General features: G+C 36.8%; 1 protein-coding gene across 1 annotated transcript in view; it reads left to right on the top strand.

Annotated features, from left to right (window-relative positions):
- The window catches only part of LOC139127834 (adhesion G-protein coupled receptor G2-like), a 44,967-nt gene extending 38,336 nt beyond the window's left edge, over window positions 1-6,631 (top strand). The window contains exons 12-15 of the mRNA XM_070693699.1: window positions 1,954-2,095; window positions 2,703-2,711; window positions 3,669-3,788; window positions 6,522-6,631. Of these exons, the coding sequence (XP_070549800.1) occupies window positions 1,954-2,095; window positions 2,703-2,711; window positions 3,669-3,788; window positions 6,522-6,631 (381 nt within the window). The remainder of the gene's footprint in view (window positions 1-1,953; window positions 2,096-2,702; window positions 2,712-3,668; window positions 3,789-6,521) is intronic.
- Window positions 6,632-23,312: the final 16,681 nt, after the last annotated feature.

Below are 23,312 nucleotides of genomic sequence, written 5' to 3' on the forward strand. Positions count from 1 at the left end.
TGCAATGTTAATGCAATTGAAGCATGATGTTAATAACACATCAGAAAAACTGATGAAATCGCTTAAGTGATACAAACTAAATCTACTGTTTGGTTTATAGTGGTTTTGCATTGAACCGTTGGCGATACGGAAGTGGACAAATTGTTAAAATCGAAGAGTTTAGTACACTGCCGGGCGTAATTATCGTCAAGGTATAAAAGAAACAAAGAAATATCTTCTGCTAAATTTGACACATTGTCTTAAAGGAGATAGGACGTAGTCAAACTAGTTCAAGCAACACCAACATCTTCATACATTCTGCTCAAAACGAATTACTTGCAAAGGATTATTTGTGCGAAGCTGTTGTGTTGAACCTCCTTGGAGACAGCGTTTCAACTTTCAAGAGTTGATTTCTTTGTGATCGACTGATAAAAAAGCTAGGCGATACTTACGTTTGACAGTGTTGGCATCTCCTCAATTTAGACAGTATGCCATGTTTCAGTATTGCATTGGATCAACGCAAACCAATGTATTGATGGCTATTTCCGGCTCTTTCTATAATCGCTTATTGTAGAGCAGATGAGTAGAATGTCCTAGTTTAGTCTTAGCGTCTGTCTTACAGTAACTGTGGAAATGTGACGTCATGTTGACGTCATGTTGACATCATGAAAAATTCCGACCTAGCAATCTTTATCCTATCAGTCCGACCTCAGTATGCAAGTAGGAAAGTCCAAAACAAGAGTAATGTACATATTTGTCATGATATAGTTATTGTCTACGTAAACTAGGGTACATTTTAAAGTATGAAACTTATTCTTAATATGATGCATTTTCAAGGTCGTGACATTTTCCCATGTTTGACCAAGGACACCATCGATGGAAACAGATGTCCGCCACCATTGAATGGATCTGCTTGGCATCAAAGGGTAGGGTGGACATTGGGCCGTCATTACTTTCAATCTAATCTTATTTCATGAGCCACTGGAATTTTGACTCATCAGAGGACGTGTATTCTAGCAAGCGAAACTTTCACAGCGGGATTGTGAAGAACTCGCATCAAGTGATACTTCAGATACTGTCATCGTTGTGCTATTTTCACATGACTTATGATCCACTGCACATACGATCAGAAGCAAAAGAAATATAGGCCTAAAGTTTAGTCACAAATCAAAATAGTAGATACCATTCTTCATTGATTCTGTACTTTGTAATAAGTTCATATATTAATCGTGCCTACGGCGCAACTAAAAATTATAAACTTATTGTGATTCGTTTGGTATGTGATGCATAATTAGGGGCACACCATTAATGTAAGGTAAAAGTGACTGATTTTCTGCTATTTTACATTCATGTATGTAATATACATTAGTTTGCTGAACTTTCTGCATGGACACATGGAACACGTAATAAGGACATAGTTAAAGACTTCGAAGAAGCCTTCAATTGGGGTTTAGCGGCACTTTTTGACAAAACAAAAACGGTATGTATGTATGTATGTATGTATGTATGTATGTATGTATGTATGTATGTATGTATGTATGTATCTATGTATGTATGTATGTATGTATGTATGTATGTATGTATGTATCTATGTATGTATCTATGTATGTATATATGTATCTATGTATATATGTATCTATGTCTCTATCTATTTATCTATCTTCCTATCTATCTATCTGTCCCTCGTATCCATATATCTCTGTATGTCTTTTGATATATATGTCTCTCATCTATCCATAATCACTCGCGATTAATTTTTAAGTGATTTGCATCTGACAGTCACTTGGAAAACTTTTGAACGCCTAGTTTTACCTTCCCATGTCCATCACATTTTACGCCAATCTTTGAGTTTTATTAAAATAATCACTCTGAAGGGTGTGCGCCTTTGTTAGTAGAGAACCAAACACTTTATTCTGTACCTTCCACTTTACCTTTAATGTCATTGTTTTGTGTGCTTTATGTTTTTTTTTTCAGGATAACGTCACTTTCTGCCAAGCTAACTGTGATGATACTCTTCGAAAGATAGAGGCGTTTGGCTTACATATCATACAAACAATCCATGATCGCTACATTGACAATGAGACGGTCAAAGTTCGACTAGCGTCTAACGACCTCGGTAAGTAGAATACTTTAACAAATGAATTAAGCGGAAGACGGTCGCGTAAGCTTTCATCACGCTCTTTCCCACTATGGTTATTATTATCATAACAACCGTAATGCCACAAGTCATTGGCATTGCATTAGTTGTAAAATAAAATCAAACAATACGTGATCGCTACATTGACAATGAGACGGTCAAAGTTCGACTAGCGTCTAACGACCTCGGTAAGTAGAATACTTTAACAAATGAATTAAGCGGATATCGGTCTCCTACGCTCTTTCACACTATGGCAATTATTATCATAACAACCATTATGCCAGAAGTTATTGACATTGCATTAGCTGTAAAATAAAACCAAAGAACATTTGAAAGCTACTTGACAGGGTGGAATGCATTTTCAACTAACACGATTGCTACTAATCCTGGATAATCGGATATTTTACTAATGTTGGTTTAATCTAAAGTGTAAGCTCATCTACTTGTCATTTCTGTAATACAGTGTTATTAATTTATAATTTGTTATATTTCAACTTTCAGTTATAGGACACCTAAAACGTTTGATAAATTTAAAGAATTAAAAGATCATATTCTCCCAATTTAATTCAAATCTCGTTTCATACAGATATGAAAGGTACGTGTTATTTTGTAGATCAGGAAGAAAACTTATTACACGTTACCGCTGCTTTCCCTTTCATCCAGCCTGCGTATCAAAATCATATTTTCCAGTCGCCTATGATTATTAACCATTCTTGTCTTGTATTTATCCATCACAACTAATGAAAGCAGGAACCTTTGAAACAGCCTCAAAAAGCAAAGAATCTAGGTATGATACCACTTAGATCATCTTTAGCCTTAGACCAGCTCAAAAGGTGACCGTAATTACTCTACCACCTATTTGTGCATACTGTAACAACACATCTAAATAAGGCCTAAACAGCTTTGTTGTTTAACACGTATTTCATCGTAAAACGCGCTTCATTATAACATACAAAGAAGTGAAAAGTGGCATCATTTACACTTTATTTCTTCTGCTTAAAGATTGGAAAACTTTCAATTTACCTTCTATCCACCAACTGACTCCTTTTATTCCTCGGACAAAGCCAAGCTTCCCTGAAGTTATATGGTCGCCAATATGCACCGACGATTATACGTCGTGCTATTAACTTTTAACCACAAAGTAAACGATGTAAGAGTCGTTAACCTTATTAATATTCAGTCATATTCAACTCATATTTGGCAAATCAAACCCTTTTCTCTGTGACTTTCTGTCAAATGCCCTTTCTATTGAAGAGCCACCCGTATAATTTTAAAATAAAATTGCAATGAACCTCTGTTTGATATGATCTCGCACAAAGTGTACATAGTTATGTATTTACTTCGAAGGTAAAGACCAGGTAGGTGAACAACTTGGTAGGTTTCTGCATAGGTTTTGGCCGTAAGTGACCTTGTCGAATAACAAAAAATCAAGCAAAAGAGGGTGAAGGTTTGACTACAGAAAGGATGAACAGTATCTGAGAGCGCCAAGTAATTTAGTCTTTTGAGGAATGGTCATAACGAGGATATACTATTCTTAAATGGTATCTTACAGGTGTCAGTATGGAACTGATTAGTTTTGTCAGGGAGGACATCGAAGAATACATCTTTCCTACAGATGCCTCTTCTTTAGATGGAGACAACATAACGTTACCGAGACAAGTTTTGCCAACGGGTGAGTTATGACTGTTGTAGTCAATTGATTATTGACTCTTAATCCCCAAAAACTTACTTAAAAATCCATTGTCTCGTACTTCTTGGATCTAATTGATTTGTTTGATAGACTCCTATTGATAAAGGCCAGAGTAAATAAATCCAAAATCGCCATTGCACCTTTATTTCAACATATCTGCTGTATAAATAGTCAAATACGTTTACAGCATAAACCAAAACTATAGTTAAATTCTCCGTAATTATTTAAGTGCAGCTTCATTGTGGCGAATGGTAATATTTATCTGATCATTTATTTTGTACACTCACGTGCATCTAAAGCAGTGGTAACTTATCAAACGTTAATGTGTGTAATAGTTTGGTTCCCTGCTCGATATATTTATTATATTAATTTATTCATACTGATTCAAAACACGAAGCCAAGTGACAGGATGAGCTTTAAAACGAACACATTTCTCAAATACTGGCAAAATACAAAGAACACATAAAGACATGCAACAAACGCTGTAATTAAAAAACTTACGACACTCAGCAATCATTACAGTCATGTCACATCATACGTGAAAAAGGCTAAAAATAATGAAATAATTTTGCTGCTTGCTGCGCTTTGCTAACGGAATAAGTTTGACATCCATTGTCATTGGCAAAAGTTATCAGGCAGTCTCATTGTTGAATAGTTCTTAAGCTACGCAACCTTCTTCTGTAATATTTCTCCCGTATTCATGTATCGGTTGTAAGTTAAAGTCTTTATGTTTGCCTTTCGGTATGTGATTATCTGCACATTTTACAACCACTGAGGTGTACTTTCTAGGTGTTACTGTGTGGAGGGCAGTTATTTTGACTCGAAAGACCGTGTTGTTTTAATTGATCGGACTCATTCAAACAAAATGACCTAAGCACTCCTAAGCCTTTTCGTTAGAAAGTTTGCATCTCTCGGCAAAAACAGAAACGACAACTAGATAGACTCGACGGTGTGCAGAGAACACTGATATTGCGACAGTAAGCTAATCACTATTAATGGATTTGGACGATCTATTAAAGCAGAAACAGTACATATTTTCTAAGATAAATTGTATTCCCCATTAGGCGAAGTTTTCTGAAGAGCATGTGTTTTGCTTTATTGGTAGCAGAAATGAGTGACACTTAAGTGCCAATAAACTGATCGGCATGTATCATTATGGGAAGAAGTTACACGTTTTGGCAATTTATGTTGATTAGAAAATGACAGGAATGTATCGAAATTCTCCATTTCTAAACGCTATTGTAGTTCCTTTATAATGAAGGACCTGCTAGAGAATAATAAGTCGCGTTTCGTATGAGTCACTGATTGAATTTCATTGTACTCTTAAGGGACTGGCTACTTTGTAAATGTCAAATACTCAAATCCGAGCGTCGCCATGGAAATAGCAAATACAAGGTATGTTTATTGCTGTTGTTATGAAGATATTTTTCAGTGGATTGTACTGTAGCAACGCGATTTCACACCGATGGTGTGTATAGGGATATAACAAGTATTTAGCGGCATTCTAAGCTTTTCTTGCTAAGCCTGGAACAGGACTTTGGTAAGTGGGTCCCCAACCATAATTGTCAGCCACACAAGAGATCGAAGACGTGAAGCTCCAACAAGTACGTTTGATAAAAAAAGCAGATTTCTGCCTTGTACAAATTTAGAAATGTGTCTTGGTCCCTGGATTCGTTAGGCAGCTGCTCAATATATTTTATTACAAAAAACAACTCACCTGTCTTTTCAGTGTTGAAGGTCGGTCACTACACAGTGTCATACTCTCAAGTACGGTACATCCGAAGCCAAAGTTTCCTCTGCCAGACAATGCACCAGTGAAACTGACTTTTAAACACAACGACGTGCTAAATGCGTCGGTCAAGGATGTGAGTTGTGAATTCGTGGAGTATGGAGGGCAAGGCGGGTAGGTAAAGCTTCGATAATTTTAAAGTGCGAAACTTGCATCTTCATTACACAAGATATCAGTTTTCCTAAGATTTTACACTTGCTATTTTGTTTGAAAACGGTTTAATGTTTATGCTGGCAACTGTTTATATCGCCAACGTCTGAAACTAGTGGTTTTAATTGCAATTTCTGAAGGTACAATTCGACCATACAGTTTATTACCATAAGATCTTGGAACAGAAACATGGCGCGGGCTGATGACATTGAGCATTTGATTACAGACAGTATGTAACTGAACAGTTTTTAAAAATCAAACACAAGTAAAGATGAATGAACGCATGGGCCATTTTGATATAGGTAAAAATAATTCCGCAGGCGATTTTTTCGATTGCTATTTAATCTGTGACTCCTCATGTTACCCGCGGTTATAACTCAATGTCGTCTGTGCCCATATATCTTGAATCTCTCAAAACAATGGAACAATAGTCATCATCTGTGGTGGCGTATTGTAGATAACGCTTTGTGTTTTGAGTAGCATTTCTATTACCTCAATAATAAAAAAGTCCTTTGCCATGGCCAAAGGCAGTGGTTTATATCCGTACGTCTTGTAGCACAGAAACCTCAAAGCAAAGGTGTTACGTTTTCACTGGTCATTTCTCATTCAGATTTGCATTGCTGAATTGCCTTAATTAGCACCTAACAACTAATCTCCTCTGTATTGTTTCCGAGTAAACCAGGAGCATCCCAAAAGAAAAAAGGAGATGAACGATGGTATTTCATGTAAATTTTAGGCATAAAACATGTAATGTCCTCAGCATATTTTTCTTTCAGGCAAACTATGTCGTGGAATTCTACAGGATGTCACGTCTACAGCACTAGTCAGACAGCAACGATCTGTCACTGCAACCATCTTACTAGTTTTGGTGTACTTGTCCGCTTAAGAGACTTTGGAGTAAGTTTGCTCATTTTAGTGTTGTATCATCTGGTATAAATGGCTCACTAGATATTAAGAACAGGTTGTCCAACAGTAAATGTGAATTCAATTTGTTAGTTGTTTAAAAAAATATAAATTAATACATGTATATATCATACATACATTCAAATTACATACATACATACTACATACAAAGATACAAAGATACAAAGATACATAGATACATAGATACATACATACATACATAGATACATACATAGATACATACATAGATACATACATAGATACATAGATACAGACATAGATACATACATAGATACATACATAGATACATACATACATACATACATACATACATACATACATACATACATACATACATACATACATACATACATACATACATACATACATACATACATATTTTGTCTTGTGACAGACCTTTTAGCAACCGAAGTTATCAATATCTCAGTGATACCCCATGGTGCCTTGAATATATATTCGTGTAATGTGTAATTTCTATTTTCGTAGGTACCAACAATTCATGTGACGTCATTGAAATTAATCAGTGTGATTGGCTGTGGAATTTCTTTATTCTCCATTGTCTTGACGATTCTAACATTTGCTTTGCTCGGGTAGGTCTCTTTAATTTCATTAATAATAAAGAATTTGCTCATTGGGTAAGGTATCGTGTGTGTCAGTAACTCACATACTTTATTAGTCAGTTAGTCAACGTATCATATGTAATTACGCCTTCAACTAATGGATTAACGAGGTATTTATAATACAACTCTATCGCCTTATTCGTAATACTGCAGTGCGTATTGAGCGGGTGAATGGTATCCGAGGGAGTTTAGTGAGACGACTTATTTATTAGCTTTTTGAGAAAGAAACTCATTTGTAATACACTTTTGATTCTCAACTTTGATACAGGTTTGAGCTTGTGTGAGCCTCAAAGGCTGTAAGACTTCAAATGCAAGAGTACATGCAAGGGTACACATATGTGTTCATTTTCACAAATGTTTTACCGAAGATACAAATTATCTAAGATGTTATATATCAAGATTTCATATGTCATATTTAAAATTATAAATAGCCACATCTCTTTGTTAAATCTGTCATAAAACTGAAGTTTCGGAAACCAAGACGATCGATTGTCCACACAATATCAGGGAAGTATTCACAAAAACAATTCGGTCCCCAAAAGCAGCCTACCTTGATACAATATCATCGTTTGTCCGGGAGATGTTGTTAATACAGGGCGTAACATCAGCCTTTGAGAGAGACTCTGGTTATGATACGTTTTACGACCTGATCTCGTAAAATTAATGAAAAGATTTATTTCAGTTGAAGACTCTCAGAGACCTGCAAAGTATATTTTCTAACGTGTGAAAGGACTTCTCTGATATTTCATTTTTTCAGGTTGCGTACGCTTGAGCGCATTATCCAGATAAATCTTTGCCTTGCCATTGGTATAGGACAAATTATCTTTCTAGCCGGCATGAAACTGACAAGCAACGAGGTAAAGATTGTCCTTTCGGACCTCACGAATACTTAAAAGTAATGTGACAAGAGACGTCTTGAATTAAACTGAATGTAAAATTCCGTATCTCGTATGTTGTGTTGTGACTTCAAGAAGGAATTAATGTAAAAACAGTCATTATAATTCAAAATACATTTAAACTAAATATTCTGATGTCACAAATTACCAAAGTACACCATATCAAAAATTATGCTTCCATACTATATATATTCCATACTATATATAAGTCACTTTAGGGCTTTCGGACAGCATGTGTCTCAATCATTATCTCATGCAATTGAACAAGAGAAATGACAATATTTTCCCTTGCCTATTACGCCAGATTGTCTGTACCACAGTCGCCGCTCTCCTTCATTATTTCTTTACGTCTGTCTTCTGTTGGATGTTGGTTGAAGGCATTCACCTCTATTTTCAACTGGTCGTGGTGTTTAAAAAAGCTCTGAGAAGACGATTCGTGGCTTACTATTTAATTGGTTGGGGTAAGTCCACTTACATATCGACACCTGCTTAATTGGGTTTCATATAAATATCTAAGATAAGTCTCTTAAGGTTCGCACCCGTACGACCTTTCATACCATTGCTCCATAGATGTGATATCAGCTCGTTTTTTTCACGATAAAAACATGTAAAAACATGTTATTTTTATCCAAACAGGTGTTCCTTTGGTACTTGTGGCAATCTCACTCGGCTTTGGACATGCTTATTACGGTACTGATGACAAGTAAGTATTTCTCTGCTTGTATTTCTGACACTTGATTTTTAAAAAAAATGCACAGCTGGCCTCGTTCTGGTCCAAAAAATCACCATTTCCGTCAACTTCGTGCAAAATATTTTACTCTAAACGTCTTCATTCCAGGAAGTTAGGTATGACATCCTCTGAACACGACTTACATTACGTTTGCACCCTACAACAAACTAGAACAAAATCGTATTGAGCAGATTTTAGTTCTGTACATTATCGGAAACAAAAAAAATGCGAGGAAGATTAATCAGATGTCTTCAAAATGTTCATGTCAGTCACGTAATATAAATGGGTTTTCATTTCACATGTGCGGTTACCATATTCCAATTTAGCAAGAAATTTCTTTCTTTCCAAATAGTTTACTTGTTTCCTTCTTAATTATGTTCTCAAACGTATAATTAATATTGATGATTCTCTGAATTGAAAATTCCACTCACAGCTGCTGGTTGTCAGTGCAAAGCGGTATGATTTTTGCATTCGTCGGACCAATGCTGGCTGTTATCATTTTCAATTTGGTGATCTTGGGCATGGCACTTCGGGTAATATCTCGACGACTAGTCAACAAAACGGAAGACAAGCATAAGAATATCAGGTAGCAAATGCGTTCAGTTCATAAATATTCAAATATATATATATATATATATATATATATATATATATATATATATATATATATATATATATATATAAGTTCATAGGTAGAGTCAGATGTGAACAATTAGCAAAAGATTCAATATGAGTACGATATCATGCGCAAGGAGCGAAAGTATCAATCATAACTCCGTATTTACATATTTCAAATCAGTTATTGGAATAACAGTACGTAACGAAACTTATATCATGTTGACATTTTAGTAAGTGTGTGTAAGTGTGTGAGTGGAACTCAATGTTGTCTTGCATTTCTGTGAACATGTTCGCAGATCCAGTCTGAAGGCTGCCATCCTTTTATTACCACTGCTGGGCATGACTTGGTTGTTTGGGTTGCTGTCTGTTGATCGACACACCATCTTCTTTGAGTATATCTTTGCCATCCTTAACTCACTTCAGGGTTTCTTCATATTCATTTTCTACTGTTGGAATAATAAAGAGGTGAGGTCAAAGCGTTTTTAGGAGATCCTGAGTTATAGCTACTGTATATAATTAATCTTGATAACAGCTTTTCTTAAGCTACATTTTAATAGCAAAACATAAACTAACTAACTAACTAACTAAGTAAGTAAGTAAGTAAGTAAGTAAGTAAGTAAGTAAGTAAGTAAGTAAGTTAGTAAGTAAGTAAGTAAGTAAGTAGGTAAGTACGTAAGTAAGGAACCAATCAACCGATCAACTAATACACTAACCGTCCAACTAACTAACAATTAAACCTAACTCACTCACTCACCAACCCAAGTTATAGCAGAGGCGTCATGACTATCATTAACCACGACGGTATGGTTATTCAGAGTTCAATAATTGACATCCAAGCATTGTCGTTATATTGTACAGTTGACTTGTAGTAGGCCTACACCCTATATAATTATTGGTAGATATTTTTGCCGCATACAGGAAGCTCCAACACCATATTTTTAAGTAATTCAAATTTGGATCGCTGATTACATCGTCTTTTTTTATGCTATTGTCATTGGAAGAGATATTAATATTGGTCATAATAGGCTAATGATCGTTCAGCGGGTAATCATAAGGCATGAGAAAAGTTAGTTAGCCGAGCGGTTCTCTCTGTTGCCTCTCCGCTAGGCGACTGATGCCGTATGTTGTGGGTTCGAACCCGAGTGAAAACTAGCCGTATTATCTAATGCAATGTGTGATGATTTTAATTATGTGATATTTGGCGGTACGCAATGAAGGACGAACAAGTTTTACCTAAGTAGATTGGATTATTTCCTTATTTCTTGTCGTTTGGAACAAATTGGACAAAAATCGACACTATTTATAGGAATGATTCAGACTATTCTGCACTGTATTTGACAATCAAAATTAGTATTATTGAACAAGGATCTGAAAATTGGAAGTTTAACTCTAGCTCAATTCATGATCAAAGGTATAAAATGATACTGGAAGAAAATATCTCTTTTTTTGGCACTGGAACATGGTAATTTTTCAACTATTGCGCTTTTTTGGACTGTTTAAAATGCAAGATCACAGAATTTTCCATTGATTATTGTTAAAACGATAAAAGGAAGCAAAAAAAAAATTCATAGTTTTTCCAGAGCAGCTGTTTACAAATGTTCCTAGTGAACAAAATTGCAAACTGTTTGAATGTGCTAAGAATGCGTTACTAAAAGAGTATGATTATGTTACTGATGGCGTAAGTGAGGTGGAGAGCTAACTGGTACAAAAAGATGGAAAAAGTAAGTTTTGAAAAGCAACTAAAAGAAAATCTATCATTAGTAAACTTCAAACTAGGGATTGCAGAACTTTAGTGCACATAACGATATTTTATCAGAAATTACGCTGTTTTATTCAGTCTTTATGCAAAAAAGTACAGTAATTTTGATGACATGAACGACTTTTTTGTACAAATTCGTCTTAATTATCAGAAAATGAGAAGTAACTCTGTGAAGGTATCCTGACTCTTGTTAAAATGTTTCAGATTCTTAAGACAACACCAGATAACAAAAGCTCTGGAAATGATGGTCCTACGCATAAATTGTTACATTTCGTTTTGGTATATAGTGGGTAAATATGTTGTAAATTAACTTAGTTTTGGTTAAATGCATGAAGAATTTTCTAGCTCACAGAAGCAAAGTATCATAACATTGATGAGAACTCTTTGCGGAGACCAACAAAAGGTTGCAAAAATTTGAAACCTATTTCACTTATGAATGAAAACATAAAATTAGCTTCTAAATGTTTAGCCAAAAGAATAGATAACATTTTAAACTGTATAATCAGGGAAACAGAAACATAGTTTTTGAAAGGAAGAAATGTCAGTAATTATATTTTAATTGATGAAATTTTTCACTACACTCGTACAGTTAATATTCCGAGGGTTTTATCAGCGATTGACTTTGAGAAGGCTTTTGATGCAAACAATCTTGACATCCTTTACAAAGGTTTGACTACTTTCAACTATGGGGTCTATTTACAAGTTGGATAGAAGCCCTGAACATTAATATCGAAAGCGCTGTAACAAAAATGGTAAAGTTCAGGCTATTGTAGGCTTTATATGGGAATTCTTCACGGCGACCCCATTTAACCTATGTTTTTTACAACAGTTTTAGAAACACTCTTGAGATCAACCAGACAATAGTATGTTAAATTTGCTTCAATGAAGATGACTGTATTTCAACTCTATACATCTCAATCTATTTCGCGTCAATTCAAACAAGTCTTTCATTCACGCTGTTCATCTTCCGAAAGAATTGTAAGTGATTTGCGTCTGGATTGCTTTATCAGTTCTTCTTTTTCTTCTTCCTCCAATTACTTTACTTGAAGTTGAATGTCAAAGTAAGACATGTATAATAATATTGTATACTTGTGTTTCTGCCATGCAGGTGCGTTCTCAGCTTGTTCGAAAGAAGATTACATTTCTGACGGCTCGAGAGCACAGTGGAAGCGGTACAGGAGGAACAACATTTGGTGTGATGACAAACCGTGTGATGCCTTCACGGCAAACCGTCACTATATCGGTTAACCATTGCTGAACAGGCACAAAAGAACACACACGCCACATACTTCCTCGTGAAGGACAAGAAACTTTACACACAAACTGGCTGAGTTTACAAGCTAAATACTGTGCATCTAGGTATATTTTTCGGTGCAGAACAAACAAATGTAGTCAACAAGAATCTGGAGTTAAAATGAAGCAAAAATTGTGAAAAACCATGATCGACGTTGCAGTGTTTAATATCTTGACCAATTCGCCAATGATTGACAACAAATGCAATACAATCACACTCTCTTGAGTCGTCTGGAATGAAAGGCATAGAGGATGAAGTTAAATGTTCCTTTTACATTTGATGTAGTTATTATTATCGAAGCGTCGACAATTGACTGGTTATTACACAAGAGCCGATGACAACTTGAAAAATAGTGATTGCCCTGTTTCAATTATGATTACACCAATAGTAAATTTAATGCATACACATGCAGTTAAATATAACATAAAATATAAAAAGCAAAAAGTAATGGCTGTAGGCGGTCGTGGCTCTGATTATGCAACAATCATGCCCTTCAAATCGAATTTCTGTGACCACTGATTTAGAAATGTCTTTTTCTTTAAATTGAAATTGTTCTGCCCTAGGAGAAGTGCAAATCAATAGACCAAAAACATGGTTATACACACAAACACGCAAACTAAAGTCTCATACACCACATGCTCATTCTGTGTTTGAAATAGATTGAGGCCGTAAAGGCAATTTACAATGTGTCAATGACAAATAAGAATTTGATTTCCAGTGCAATAATTTGTAATGAGATATGAAATTTGTAACTTATCTGTCACGACTATGTTTTCCATTATGTTTTCAATGATGTATTTTACAGTGTATAAAATAAGGCACGTGACTAACTTAGCACGTTATCTGTTAACATTTCGTTAAATATCAACAGTAAAATACAGTTCTATCTGTTCACTGGGTAGAGTTGATGGCGTTTTGTATATTTGTCCTCAATATATCTATTTATTTGGTTTTACGTATCTTGTATTAAAAGGGATGTTCCATTATTTTGTCGTATTTGTATTCTTGTCCAGACTTCATTTACATATAACTGCTTTTACTACTTAGGCTAACAAATTGACTGGTAGCGAAAACAATTCCATATAGGGCAGCAAATGCAGAAGATGACAGTGATGTAAATGTGACATATCTGTTTAGAAGCTGAATAAAATCTAAATGTCAATTATGATTATTGCGTATTCTTTAACTGATGTGAGTTTGTTGTGTTTACTGGTACTTTACTGTCTGGTCCGGTCTGTTTATGACTGTCTTTTTAGCAGTTGACAATTTTATAAGAAATTTTGACTTATTGTTGTTCATAACGGGAAGGCTCTTTTAACTTGGATAGTACCTGAAACCCGAGTTGCTGCCTGTAAACTCGGGTGACAAACAGAAGACTTTTAATCCCCAAATGTGTAATATTCCATTGTTGTGTTTATCTTAATCCAGCTGGTGCTATGATAGGAACGCCTGGGCTGTAACGACTCACTCAATACCACGGGCACACACATATGCTTGCACAAGGAACTATGTTGACAGGAAAAAGTGAACTACCTACTCACTTTTCAATGCAAGTAATCTAGTTTCTTCTTTAATTTAGGCTCTAAACTAAGTTGAAGAAATACGGTGAAACAAAATATCGTTCTTTGTTCATTTTCATTCAAGTTTCCTATTTTCGGACGCTTCACTTCAGTAACGCGCATTGATCATATATGCAAATGTAATCAGAACAGCATGGAATGTTCTTTCCACATGTCCAGCTTTTTCAGGCACATGCAAACAACGTAACATGTCCTTACTCCAAGAGCTACGCGTATCTTGTGACATATCCGATAAAAAGAACGAAATAAATGAATTGCTAGCCAGAACCGTTTGTAACAGTATGGCCACTCTTACATATAAGAAAGGAGGAATGGTAGAAGCAGTTGACGAGGCCGGTCAGTGGACAGTAGCACGAGTAATTGACTGTAACACATAGCCAGAAGACAATGGAAAGATTTCAGTGACTTTCCCAGAGTGGAGTTTCTAAAAATTCAATATGACTGTTTCTCCCAAAGTCAAAAGACAAAGTCCTACTCTAACGCAGAAAATCAAAGTTTTCAAGCGTAGACTTTCCTTCCGCTTAACCACGGCCCCTCCACAAAACGCGATGTCGATTGACTTGAATATTGACACTATGATTGGCCATGGATTGATTGACGTGGCGTTTCAAAAGTATGAAAAATGAGACTCAGTAACATTCGCTCGCTTTACATTTCATCAAAACCTACCAAACCCATCAGACAAGGCTCTACTCTTACGCAGAAAACCAAAGCTGTCAAGTGTCGACGTTCTCTTCCGCCTTTGACTTTCTTCTCTTTGGTGTTTGAGAGAAACAAACGTCGGCTTTATTCGGAAATGGTCGGCTATTCGTGGGCGTAACGTCAGTCCAATGGTAAGCAACACCCGATGTGAACGTCGAAATAATTCGGGCTGTAGTCGGGAAAGAAAGCTTGACCTCGAGAGCGATTCCCAGTACAGTACACGTTCGCAGATCGCGGTACTACAGGCTGATAAGCTTACTAGATAGCAACAAGTTCACCGCTTAAATTGCTAGACTACATATTGCCACATCGGCACTTCTGAAATGTTATCTCCGGCTTGCAAGACAACAAAAATATCAAAATATTATTATCAAAACCATAATTTCGGGTGTGGAGAGCGAAACATTGCTGAAAAGTAGCCGGCCAAAATACGGAAGTAGCCAGTCAAGTTGGCCGGCATTCGGCTAAAAATGAACACGCTACAAACAGACAGGCTTGTTGCGATGGACAAGTAGCCTTTGGTTTTTTTTTTACAAGAAAAATAAGTGAGTGTTCATTGATAATTCAAAGACTGGATCCGTTGACACCAAAGTTTGCTCGTGACTTTCATTGCATTGCATGCAACTTTCCGCAATGCCACTCATTGAGTCTGAACTGAAATTGAAAGAATACGTTTTAGTAAAAGTCCTATTTTGTTGTGCTGATTTTCGCTACCGTACTTTCTTTTATATTGATATAAACATTCATACAAAGCAAAAAATCGCCAGTTTGTCTCCTTTCGATCGTACAGAAATATTGTGTAACAGGAAAACTTTAGTTTAAAGGGCAATGATCTTTGTGAACGTACCCTTAACCAGCTTAAATAGGTTTTCGTATGCAAAATCAGCGTAAGTGAATTAACCGCTGGTATTGTTTAAACAGCATTTTATTGAAAGGAATTCTATAGTACCGTTGTTTGTGTAAACTCTTCATGCAATTTTATGAACTAAATGATGACCTCAAAGTAACAGCAAGTGCTGGACGGCACTTTTAACGCTGGTCGGAAATCCTGAGTGCGACATGCATGGGCCATGCTAACAGTAGTTCCGGCAGTGCTAATGTTTTGTTTACCGCTAAAAGATAATCTGATCGCATATGTTGACATATACATTAATTATCTGATTACCAACTCGGGATAGTCGGGTACTTTTAAGTTAATGCAGCGTTCTCTTAATGTGATTTGTGGATGAGTACATATGGTTGTGAATATCGCACTTTTAAGTGCTGATTAACTATACAGAAAAAACTTGTCCAAATCGACTCTATTTAGTTGTTATGACGTCAGATATGTCAAACTGACTAAATATGCGGCTGTGTACTTTCAAACTTTTCCCCTAGAGAAACTCGCCTACTACATATACAGTTTTGAACTTCATTCTAACCTCTCTCCACAGAGAAACTTAAAAGGTTGGACAAGTCATACCTCTCTTAATCCATATGTTCTCAATGTTTATCCCGTCAATGTATCCATCGTTCCATCGTATGCTTTCAGGACCTTTTCGCAGGTTCTTGACAGTTGCTCCCCGAAATTGGCTGTTATGACCATCTTGATTACACCTTCAAAATTGTTGAGTAGGTGACTTCAACCTAAAGGGTAACTTCGCGGGTAAAGTGCATTGGTTACGTTAAAACACAATAATAGTAATCTCAACAAAGGGAATGTTTGCACAAAAAAACTCATGAGGGGAACGCTCCATTAACTTGGACGTACCCGAGTAACCCGAGTTGGTTATCAGAGGATTAATCTCTATGTCAACATATGCGAACAGATTATCTTTTAGTGTACACAAAACATTAGCACTGCCGGAACTACTTTTAGCATGGCCAATGCCAGTCGGCGCCTGACTTGATGATGGCTCCCCTGTCCGGCATACAGGATTTCCGACCAGCGTTAAAAGTGCCGTCCAGCATTTGCTGTTACTTTGAGGTCATCATTTAGTTCATAAAATTGCATGAAGAGTTTACAAAAAAACGATGGTACTATAGAATCCCTTTCAAATAAAATGCTGTTTAAACAATACTAGCAGTTAATTAACGTACGCTGATTTTGCATACGAAAAGCTATTTTTGTATGAATGTTTATACCCCTATAAAAGAAAGTACGGTAGCGAAAATCAGCACAACAAAACAGGACTTCAGCACAACAAAACAGAACTTTTACTAAAACGTACTCTTTCAATTCAGTTCAGACTCACATTGCGGAAAGGTGCATGCAATGCGATGAAAGTCACGAGCAAACTTTGGTGTCAACGGATCCAGTCTTTGAATTATCAATGAACACTCACTTATTTTTCTGGTCAAAAGCCAAAGGCTACTTGTCCATCGCAAGAATCCACGTGTTCATTTTTAGCCGGATGCCGGCCAAATTGACTGGCTACTTCCGTATTTTGGCCGGCTACTTTTCAGCAATGTTTCGCTCTCTAGCCCCGAAATTCCGGTTTTGATAATAATATTTTGATATTTGTTGTCTTGCAAGCCGGAGATAACATTTCAGAAGTGCCTATGTGGCTATATGTAATCTAGCAATTTACGCGGTGAACTTGTTGCTATCTAGTATCAGCCTGTAGTACCGCGATCTGCGAACGTGTACTGTACTGGGAATCGCTCTCGAGGTCATCCTTGCTTTCCCGACTACAGCCCGAATTATTCCGACGTTCACATCGGGTGCAGCTTACCATTGGACTGACGTTACGCCCACCAATAGCCGGCCATTTCCGAATAAAGCTGACGTTAGTTTCTCTCAAACGCGAAAGAGAAGAAAGTCTCAAACGCGGAAGAGAAAGTCGACGCTCCAGAGCTTTTGTTTTCTGCGTAAGAGTTGGGCCTTGTCTGATGGGTAGGTTTTTGATCAAATGTAAAGCAACCAAAAGTTACTGAGTCTCATTTTTCATACTTTTGAAACGCCACGTCAATCCATCCATAGTCGATCATTCATAGATCTACATCGCGTTTTGTGGAGGGGCCGTGGTTTAAGCGGAAGGGAAAGTCTACGCGGGAGTCTACGCTTGAAAACGTTGATTTTCTGCGTAAGAGTAGGACTTTGTCTGTTGGTTGCCGGAGGTTTTAGATCAAATCTAAATAAACAAACAATTACTTGGTCTCATTTTTCGTACTTTTGAAACGCTACGTCGATCACAGTGTCAAATTTCAGGTCGACCACAGTCCCTCTATCCACCGGTCTGGAAACGCCTATTGTAAAAGGTGTCAATCACCTGGACCGCACAGCCAAACCGCGATACGAGGGGCAGTCACGTGATAATGCGTAGCTTGGGTTTGTCCTGCATGCCACAGTCGCCGATTGTGTGTACGCTTTTCTCGAATTTTCGCTGTTTTTGGCCCTATTAAGTGTTCTCTGCGTCTATCTACGACACGAAGACAGAAATCATCATATCTTGAAACCGGTGTTTGTTTTTCGTGATCCTTCTCCTATCGTAAATGATGATAGTGTGCGATAATTTCTCGGGTTGATCGCTGCGAGTGTGTTGACGTAGCACAAGCAACGGCTGGAATCAAACCGGAAAATTTGTCGTCGCTTTCTCTTGCAATGCTAGTATTTAGTACCTCCAAATATGATGAAATATATATTTTTTTGTGTAATATTCTGTGAAATCATGTCTGTTAACTGAGCAGAATAAGAAAGACAACTGCAGAAATGCATGGCAGAGAGGGACTGTGGGTCGACTGATATTGCATTATGTGTAAGCTTACTGTGTCACAATCGACTAATCGACTGCAGGTGTGTTGTACACATACGGTGTCGTACAGGTTGACGTTGGGTGTCGTCAATTTGGAATTTTATCAAACATGAACACTGGAATTTAGCATCTTTTTCAATTATATTCAACATCACCAAAAATCAATGGTAAGCTCGCGAATTCGTTTTATCGTGAAATTAATACCGTGAATTAAATCACTGAAAATTGTGCCGTCCGCCGACCGGCCTCGTTAATTGCCTCTACTATTTCTCCTTTCTTATAATATGTACGAGTGGCCATACTGTTTACAGACGGATCCGGCTAGCAATTCATTGACTTAAATTCGCTCTATAGGAGATGTAATGTCACAGGATACGCGCAGCTCTTGGAGTCTTTACTCACTCGTTACGTTGTTTGCAAGTGCAAGAAAAATCTCGCCACATGGAAAGAACGTTCCATGCTGTTCTGATGACATTTGCATATATGATCAATGCGCGTTACTGAAGTGAAGCGTCCGAAAATAGGAAACTTGAATGAAAATGAACGAAGAACGATATTTTGTTTCACCATATTTCTAAAACTTAGTTTAGAGCCTAAATTAAAGAATAAACTAGATTACTTGCATTGAAAAAGGGCAGTTCACTTTTTCCTGTCAACATAGTTCCATGTGCAAGCATATGTGTGTGCCCGTGGTATTGAGTGAGTCGTTACAGCCCTAACTTTCCTATCATAGCACCAGCTCGATAAGATAATCGCAACAATGGAAAATTAACACCTTGGGGATTAAAAGTCTTCTGTTTGTCACCCGAGTTGGCAGGCAGCAACTCGGGTTTCAGGTACCATCAAAGTTAATGGAGCTTTCCCCTAATGGTTTAAGCTGTCCGAAAATTATTAGTAAACCGGTTCAAATGAACCTTCCATAATTACAAGCAATATACGGTCAAGTAAGAGGCCTGAAATTTGATGATTTTATTCTAAATTTGACATTTTTAAAACTCGTGAATCAGAGATTTCGCTCTCGCGTAATATGACGCTCAATTCGACACTAAATGTCTTTGTTTGCATTGCCATAGCAATTACAAATATCACCAAGGTAGCAATGTTAGTCTACAATAGACAGGCTTCTGCCATTTAGACACACATGTTAAAGAAATAAAGTTTTTACCGAATCAAAAGGAATATAAAGCTGATCAATAAGCCGAAGGTTATATTTAGGGAGCAATTGATACAATTTGCAAAGGGACATATTAATACGATATCATCAGTATATGAAAAAGAAATCATGTACATTATGAGTCAAAATCTAGTCTTTCATGGGCTACCAGACTTTTGACATAACATTAGCGCTTCAAGAGTAGTAGCATGGTAATCTTTACCATATTTAGTTCAGCCCGGAATAGACTTATTACTCGAGATAAACTGCAACTTTACTGAAGAACTTGCTTGCAGCTGTCCGGAGAGAGTCAAGATCGTAGGGATTAGATAAGCAATTGAAGCAAAGTGTAGAGGTGATACAGTACGTATTGCCAAAGAGAATAACTTTTGTGTCGATATTGCAAAGCGGTTCTTTTCACCCATGCTACAGTCGTTATAGCGGTTGGTATGAACGGATTTCATGATCGGAATCTTAGACCACTATATATAACACCTCCTTGTGGACTACCTAAACGAAAGCCGACTTCATCATCCATAACAGGTTGTCTAACAGCATACAAATCATCACTGACATGCAACAACATATCGAGTACATCTGTCGTCAGCCAGTGATCCTGGATAAGGAACATATAACTATACTTTTAGATTTAATACTATGTTATTACTCCGACAGATGACTTGAACAAAGGTAGTTGTACGAGTTGATAATTAGCAACAGTTACTACAAATTACGGAAAATCATATTTGGTAACAAGTACGTGGTCTCCTGGCCGAGGTGCTATATTTGAAAAGCGATTTGTGAAAATTCAACGAGGAAAGAGCACTAGGGTCACATTTGATTTTTAAGTTTATCACATCAAACATCAGTACTTACGGGTGTATAAGCAGAAGGCGCAATCCCTTGGGGATTCTGTAAAAGGTAGACAAATACTTAAAATTGGTTTAATTTACATTACCACTTGAATTATACCATTTTCATCTGCTTTCCTCCGTTTACCACCGCTGGGGTAGGGAGTGATTTGCGACGATGAGACGCTTTAGTAAAATCATCGTCCACACTGGAGGCCATCTGTATCATCCGTTTTTCTGTCTTATGACAAGATGGTATGTTGATTATCGTATTATTACCAGATGTATGTTAATAATCGTATTGGATGTGCCCTTTAGGACGATGTTGTCTTAGGAATTGCATGACAAGGAATTTCTGTTCCTCTCTTCAGGTCTTGACATTCGTACTAAAAGTTGAGTCACAGGTGCGCCAGTCCTGCTCAACACTTTTACTTGACAATAAACAAGAGTCCGCATTGTCCATGATTTCCCTTTCTGTTTTAGCCACGCACATTTTAAGACGTTCCAGTTCTTGCAGAAGTTCCTTAATATCTTCAGAAATTACATCGCGTGAGTTCGCCTTTGAACCGAAATCTGTAGGTTGATCTAGCCCTCCACCTGAACTTGAAGTCGTCAGTGATTTCCGTGCGAACATCCCTTCCCCTTTGAGATAATGCTAACATATGAACGATTTACTCCATCGTTTTTCGTGATCGACTGACAGTGAGAACCCATCATGGAGTCACATGTCAACACTGCGAGGTAAAATTGAGTCTGACAGTGAGACACTTTTACTTGACTTTTTGTTGTTGTTGTCTCAAAATTGAGTTGTGCAGAAGGTCAATGGCTTGAGGTCCTTAGTAAATGAGAGTCACTTAGTTTCGTATTGTCAGATTCGTCAGGCACATTTTTCGAGCTGAAATTTATTATATTGTATGACTGAAACGAGAAACCTCATTACAGTGTTATTTCACGATATGTCATGGAAAGGATTCTGTTAACCTCTGTACGTCTACAATTATTTCCAAGATATTTCAGAACTTCGATTCAAACGCCTCCAACAGTGATTCACCAGCAGCGTATACCATACTATATTTCCTAACAATCACATATTTTTCTTTACTCAAGGTATTATTTCATATATTTGAGAGCAAATCTCTTTTGTCTTGAAAAATTCAAAAAGAACAAAACAAAACAATGCAAACAGAAAAGGCGAAAAAAACCCAAAAACAAAACAAAAACAAAAAACAAAACAAAACAGTTCCTACCACAGTAGGAAGGCATGTACACGAAAACAGCTGCAATACCTGCAGCAAAAGAAACAGAAAAGGGGAACAGGCAAAAATCGAACGTTATACAAATTGTGTTCATTGTGGAGATAGCTGCTTTGTTTTTGATGAAAGCAGGCTTGACCGTACCTTAGGCAAAAACGACCGTTTGTTTTAATTCTACTCTCCTGCACCTTCTTTTGTTGCTAATCGCACTTGATTTGTGCTGAGACACCCCTAGATCCACATGACCTTACATTCGAGAAACTTCTTGTGGTATTTCTCTGACCTCAAATAAAAAACCTGCCAAGATTCTAGACAATTACTATGATCCCTGTTACATTTTGTTATTTTTCGATCGTTTCAAAACAAAATAATAATTACTTGATCATTCAGTTATGTGATTTTGACATATATGTTTTACGGAAATATAGGCAAAATCCTGGACATACGTTCAGTATATTTCCGTATATTTACGTATATCTTTGTATAATGAAACATCCAATACGTTGATATGCATAGCGTATTTCTATGCAGATCATGAGTATACGTAATGCAGATCTTTGCACAATGTGTACATAGTGCGTGGTTTTGCATTTAATTACTATACGTACATGTATACCTAACGCATTTGACACATGTACACAATCAGTATATGTGTATGTATTGTAGTGTATCAAGTATTTTGCCCTGTGTCTCATATAAGTTTTTGCACTGAAATTTCAATTTTTACTGACACCGATATGAACTTCTCTCGTTGAAGAAATTACCTTGAAATGTTTGATGTCAACTTTTCCTTTGGTATATGGATCTATGACTGTGCAATATTTCTGTTCTACTTTGCGTCCCCTCTGTTGAATAGTTTGAGCTATAATTCTCCGGCAGAATGCTTGTAAAGACGATTTAGCAGGTTTTTTTTGTGTTTGAAACGTTAAAATAAACACGTGACTTTGGCATCCTATATCATTGGAAAGTTAAGAGTGACCAGCCCTTAATGGGATAAATTTGCAGACAACATCCAAAAAGAGTGTGTACACCGTAAGCTTTGGAAAACATTTAATGCTTTAGCATCAATTCAGAATTTTCACCTGTCTAAAACCACAGACAATATACATTTGGTCGAATAAGGTTCCCTTCTTATTATATCCGTGTGTATCGATAAAATTATGTTAAGAATTTCTATGATTGATAGTGTCCCTTGTCCAATTATGCGATTCATAACATACTGTCGTCATGGCGACATGGACGAGTTTAACAAAAGACCATTTAAATGATGATGTTTGCAACAAGAATCGAAATCGATCATAAACGTTCGAATGAGCTAAGTGGTGCAGAGACAACATTCTGTTTTGGACATCACCGAGGGATGTTTTGTGCCCCGTTACGATGGAAATACTTCAAATCGCAGCTTTATGTGTCCTCAATTTTGATCTTTTCATACTTCATTGTCTAGGTAAGT

Source organism: Ptychodera flava, chromosome 3 (assembly GCF_041260155.1).
Source record: "Ptychodera flava strain L36383 chromosome 3, AS_Pfla_20210202, whole genome shotgun sequence".
Taxonomy (NCBI): domain Eukaryota; kingdom Metazoa; phylum Hemichordata; class Enteropneusta; family Ptychoderidae; genus Ptychodera; species Ptychodera flava.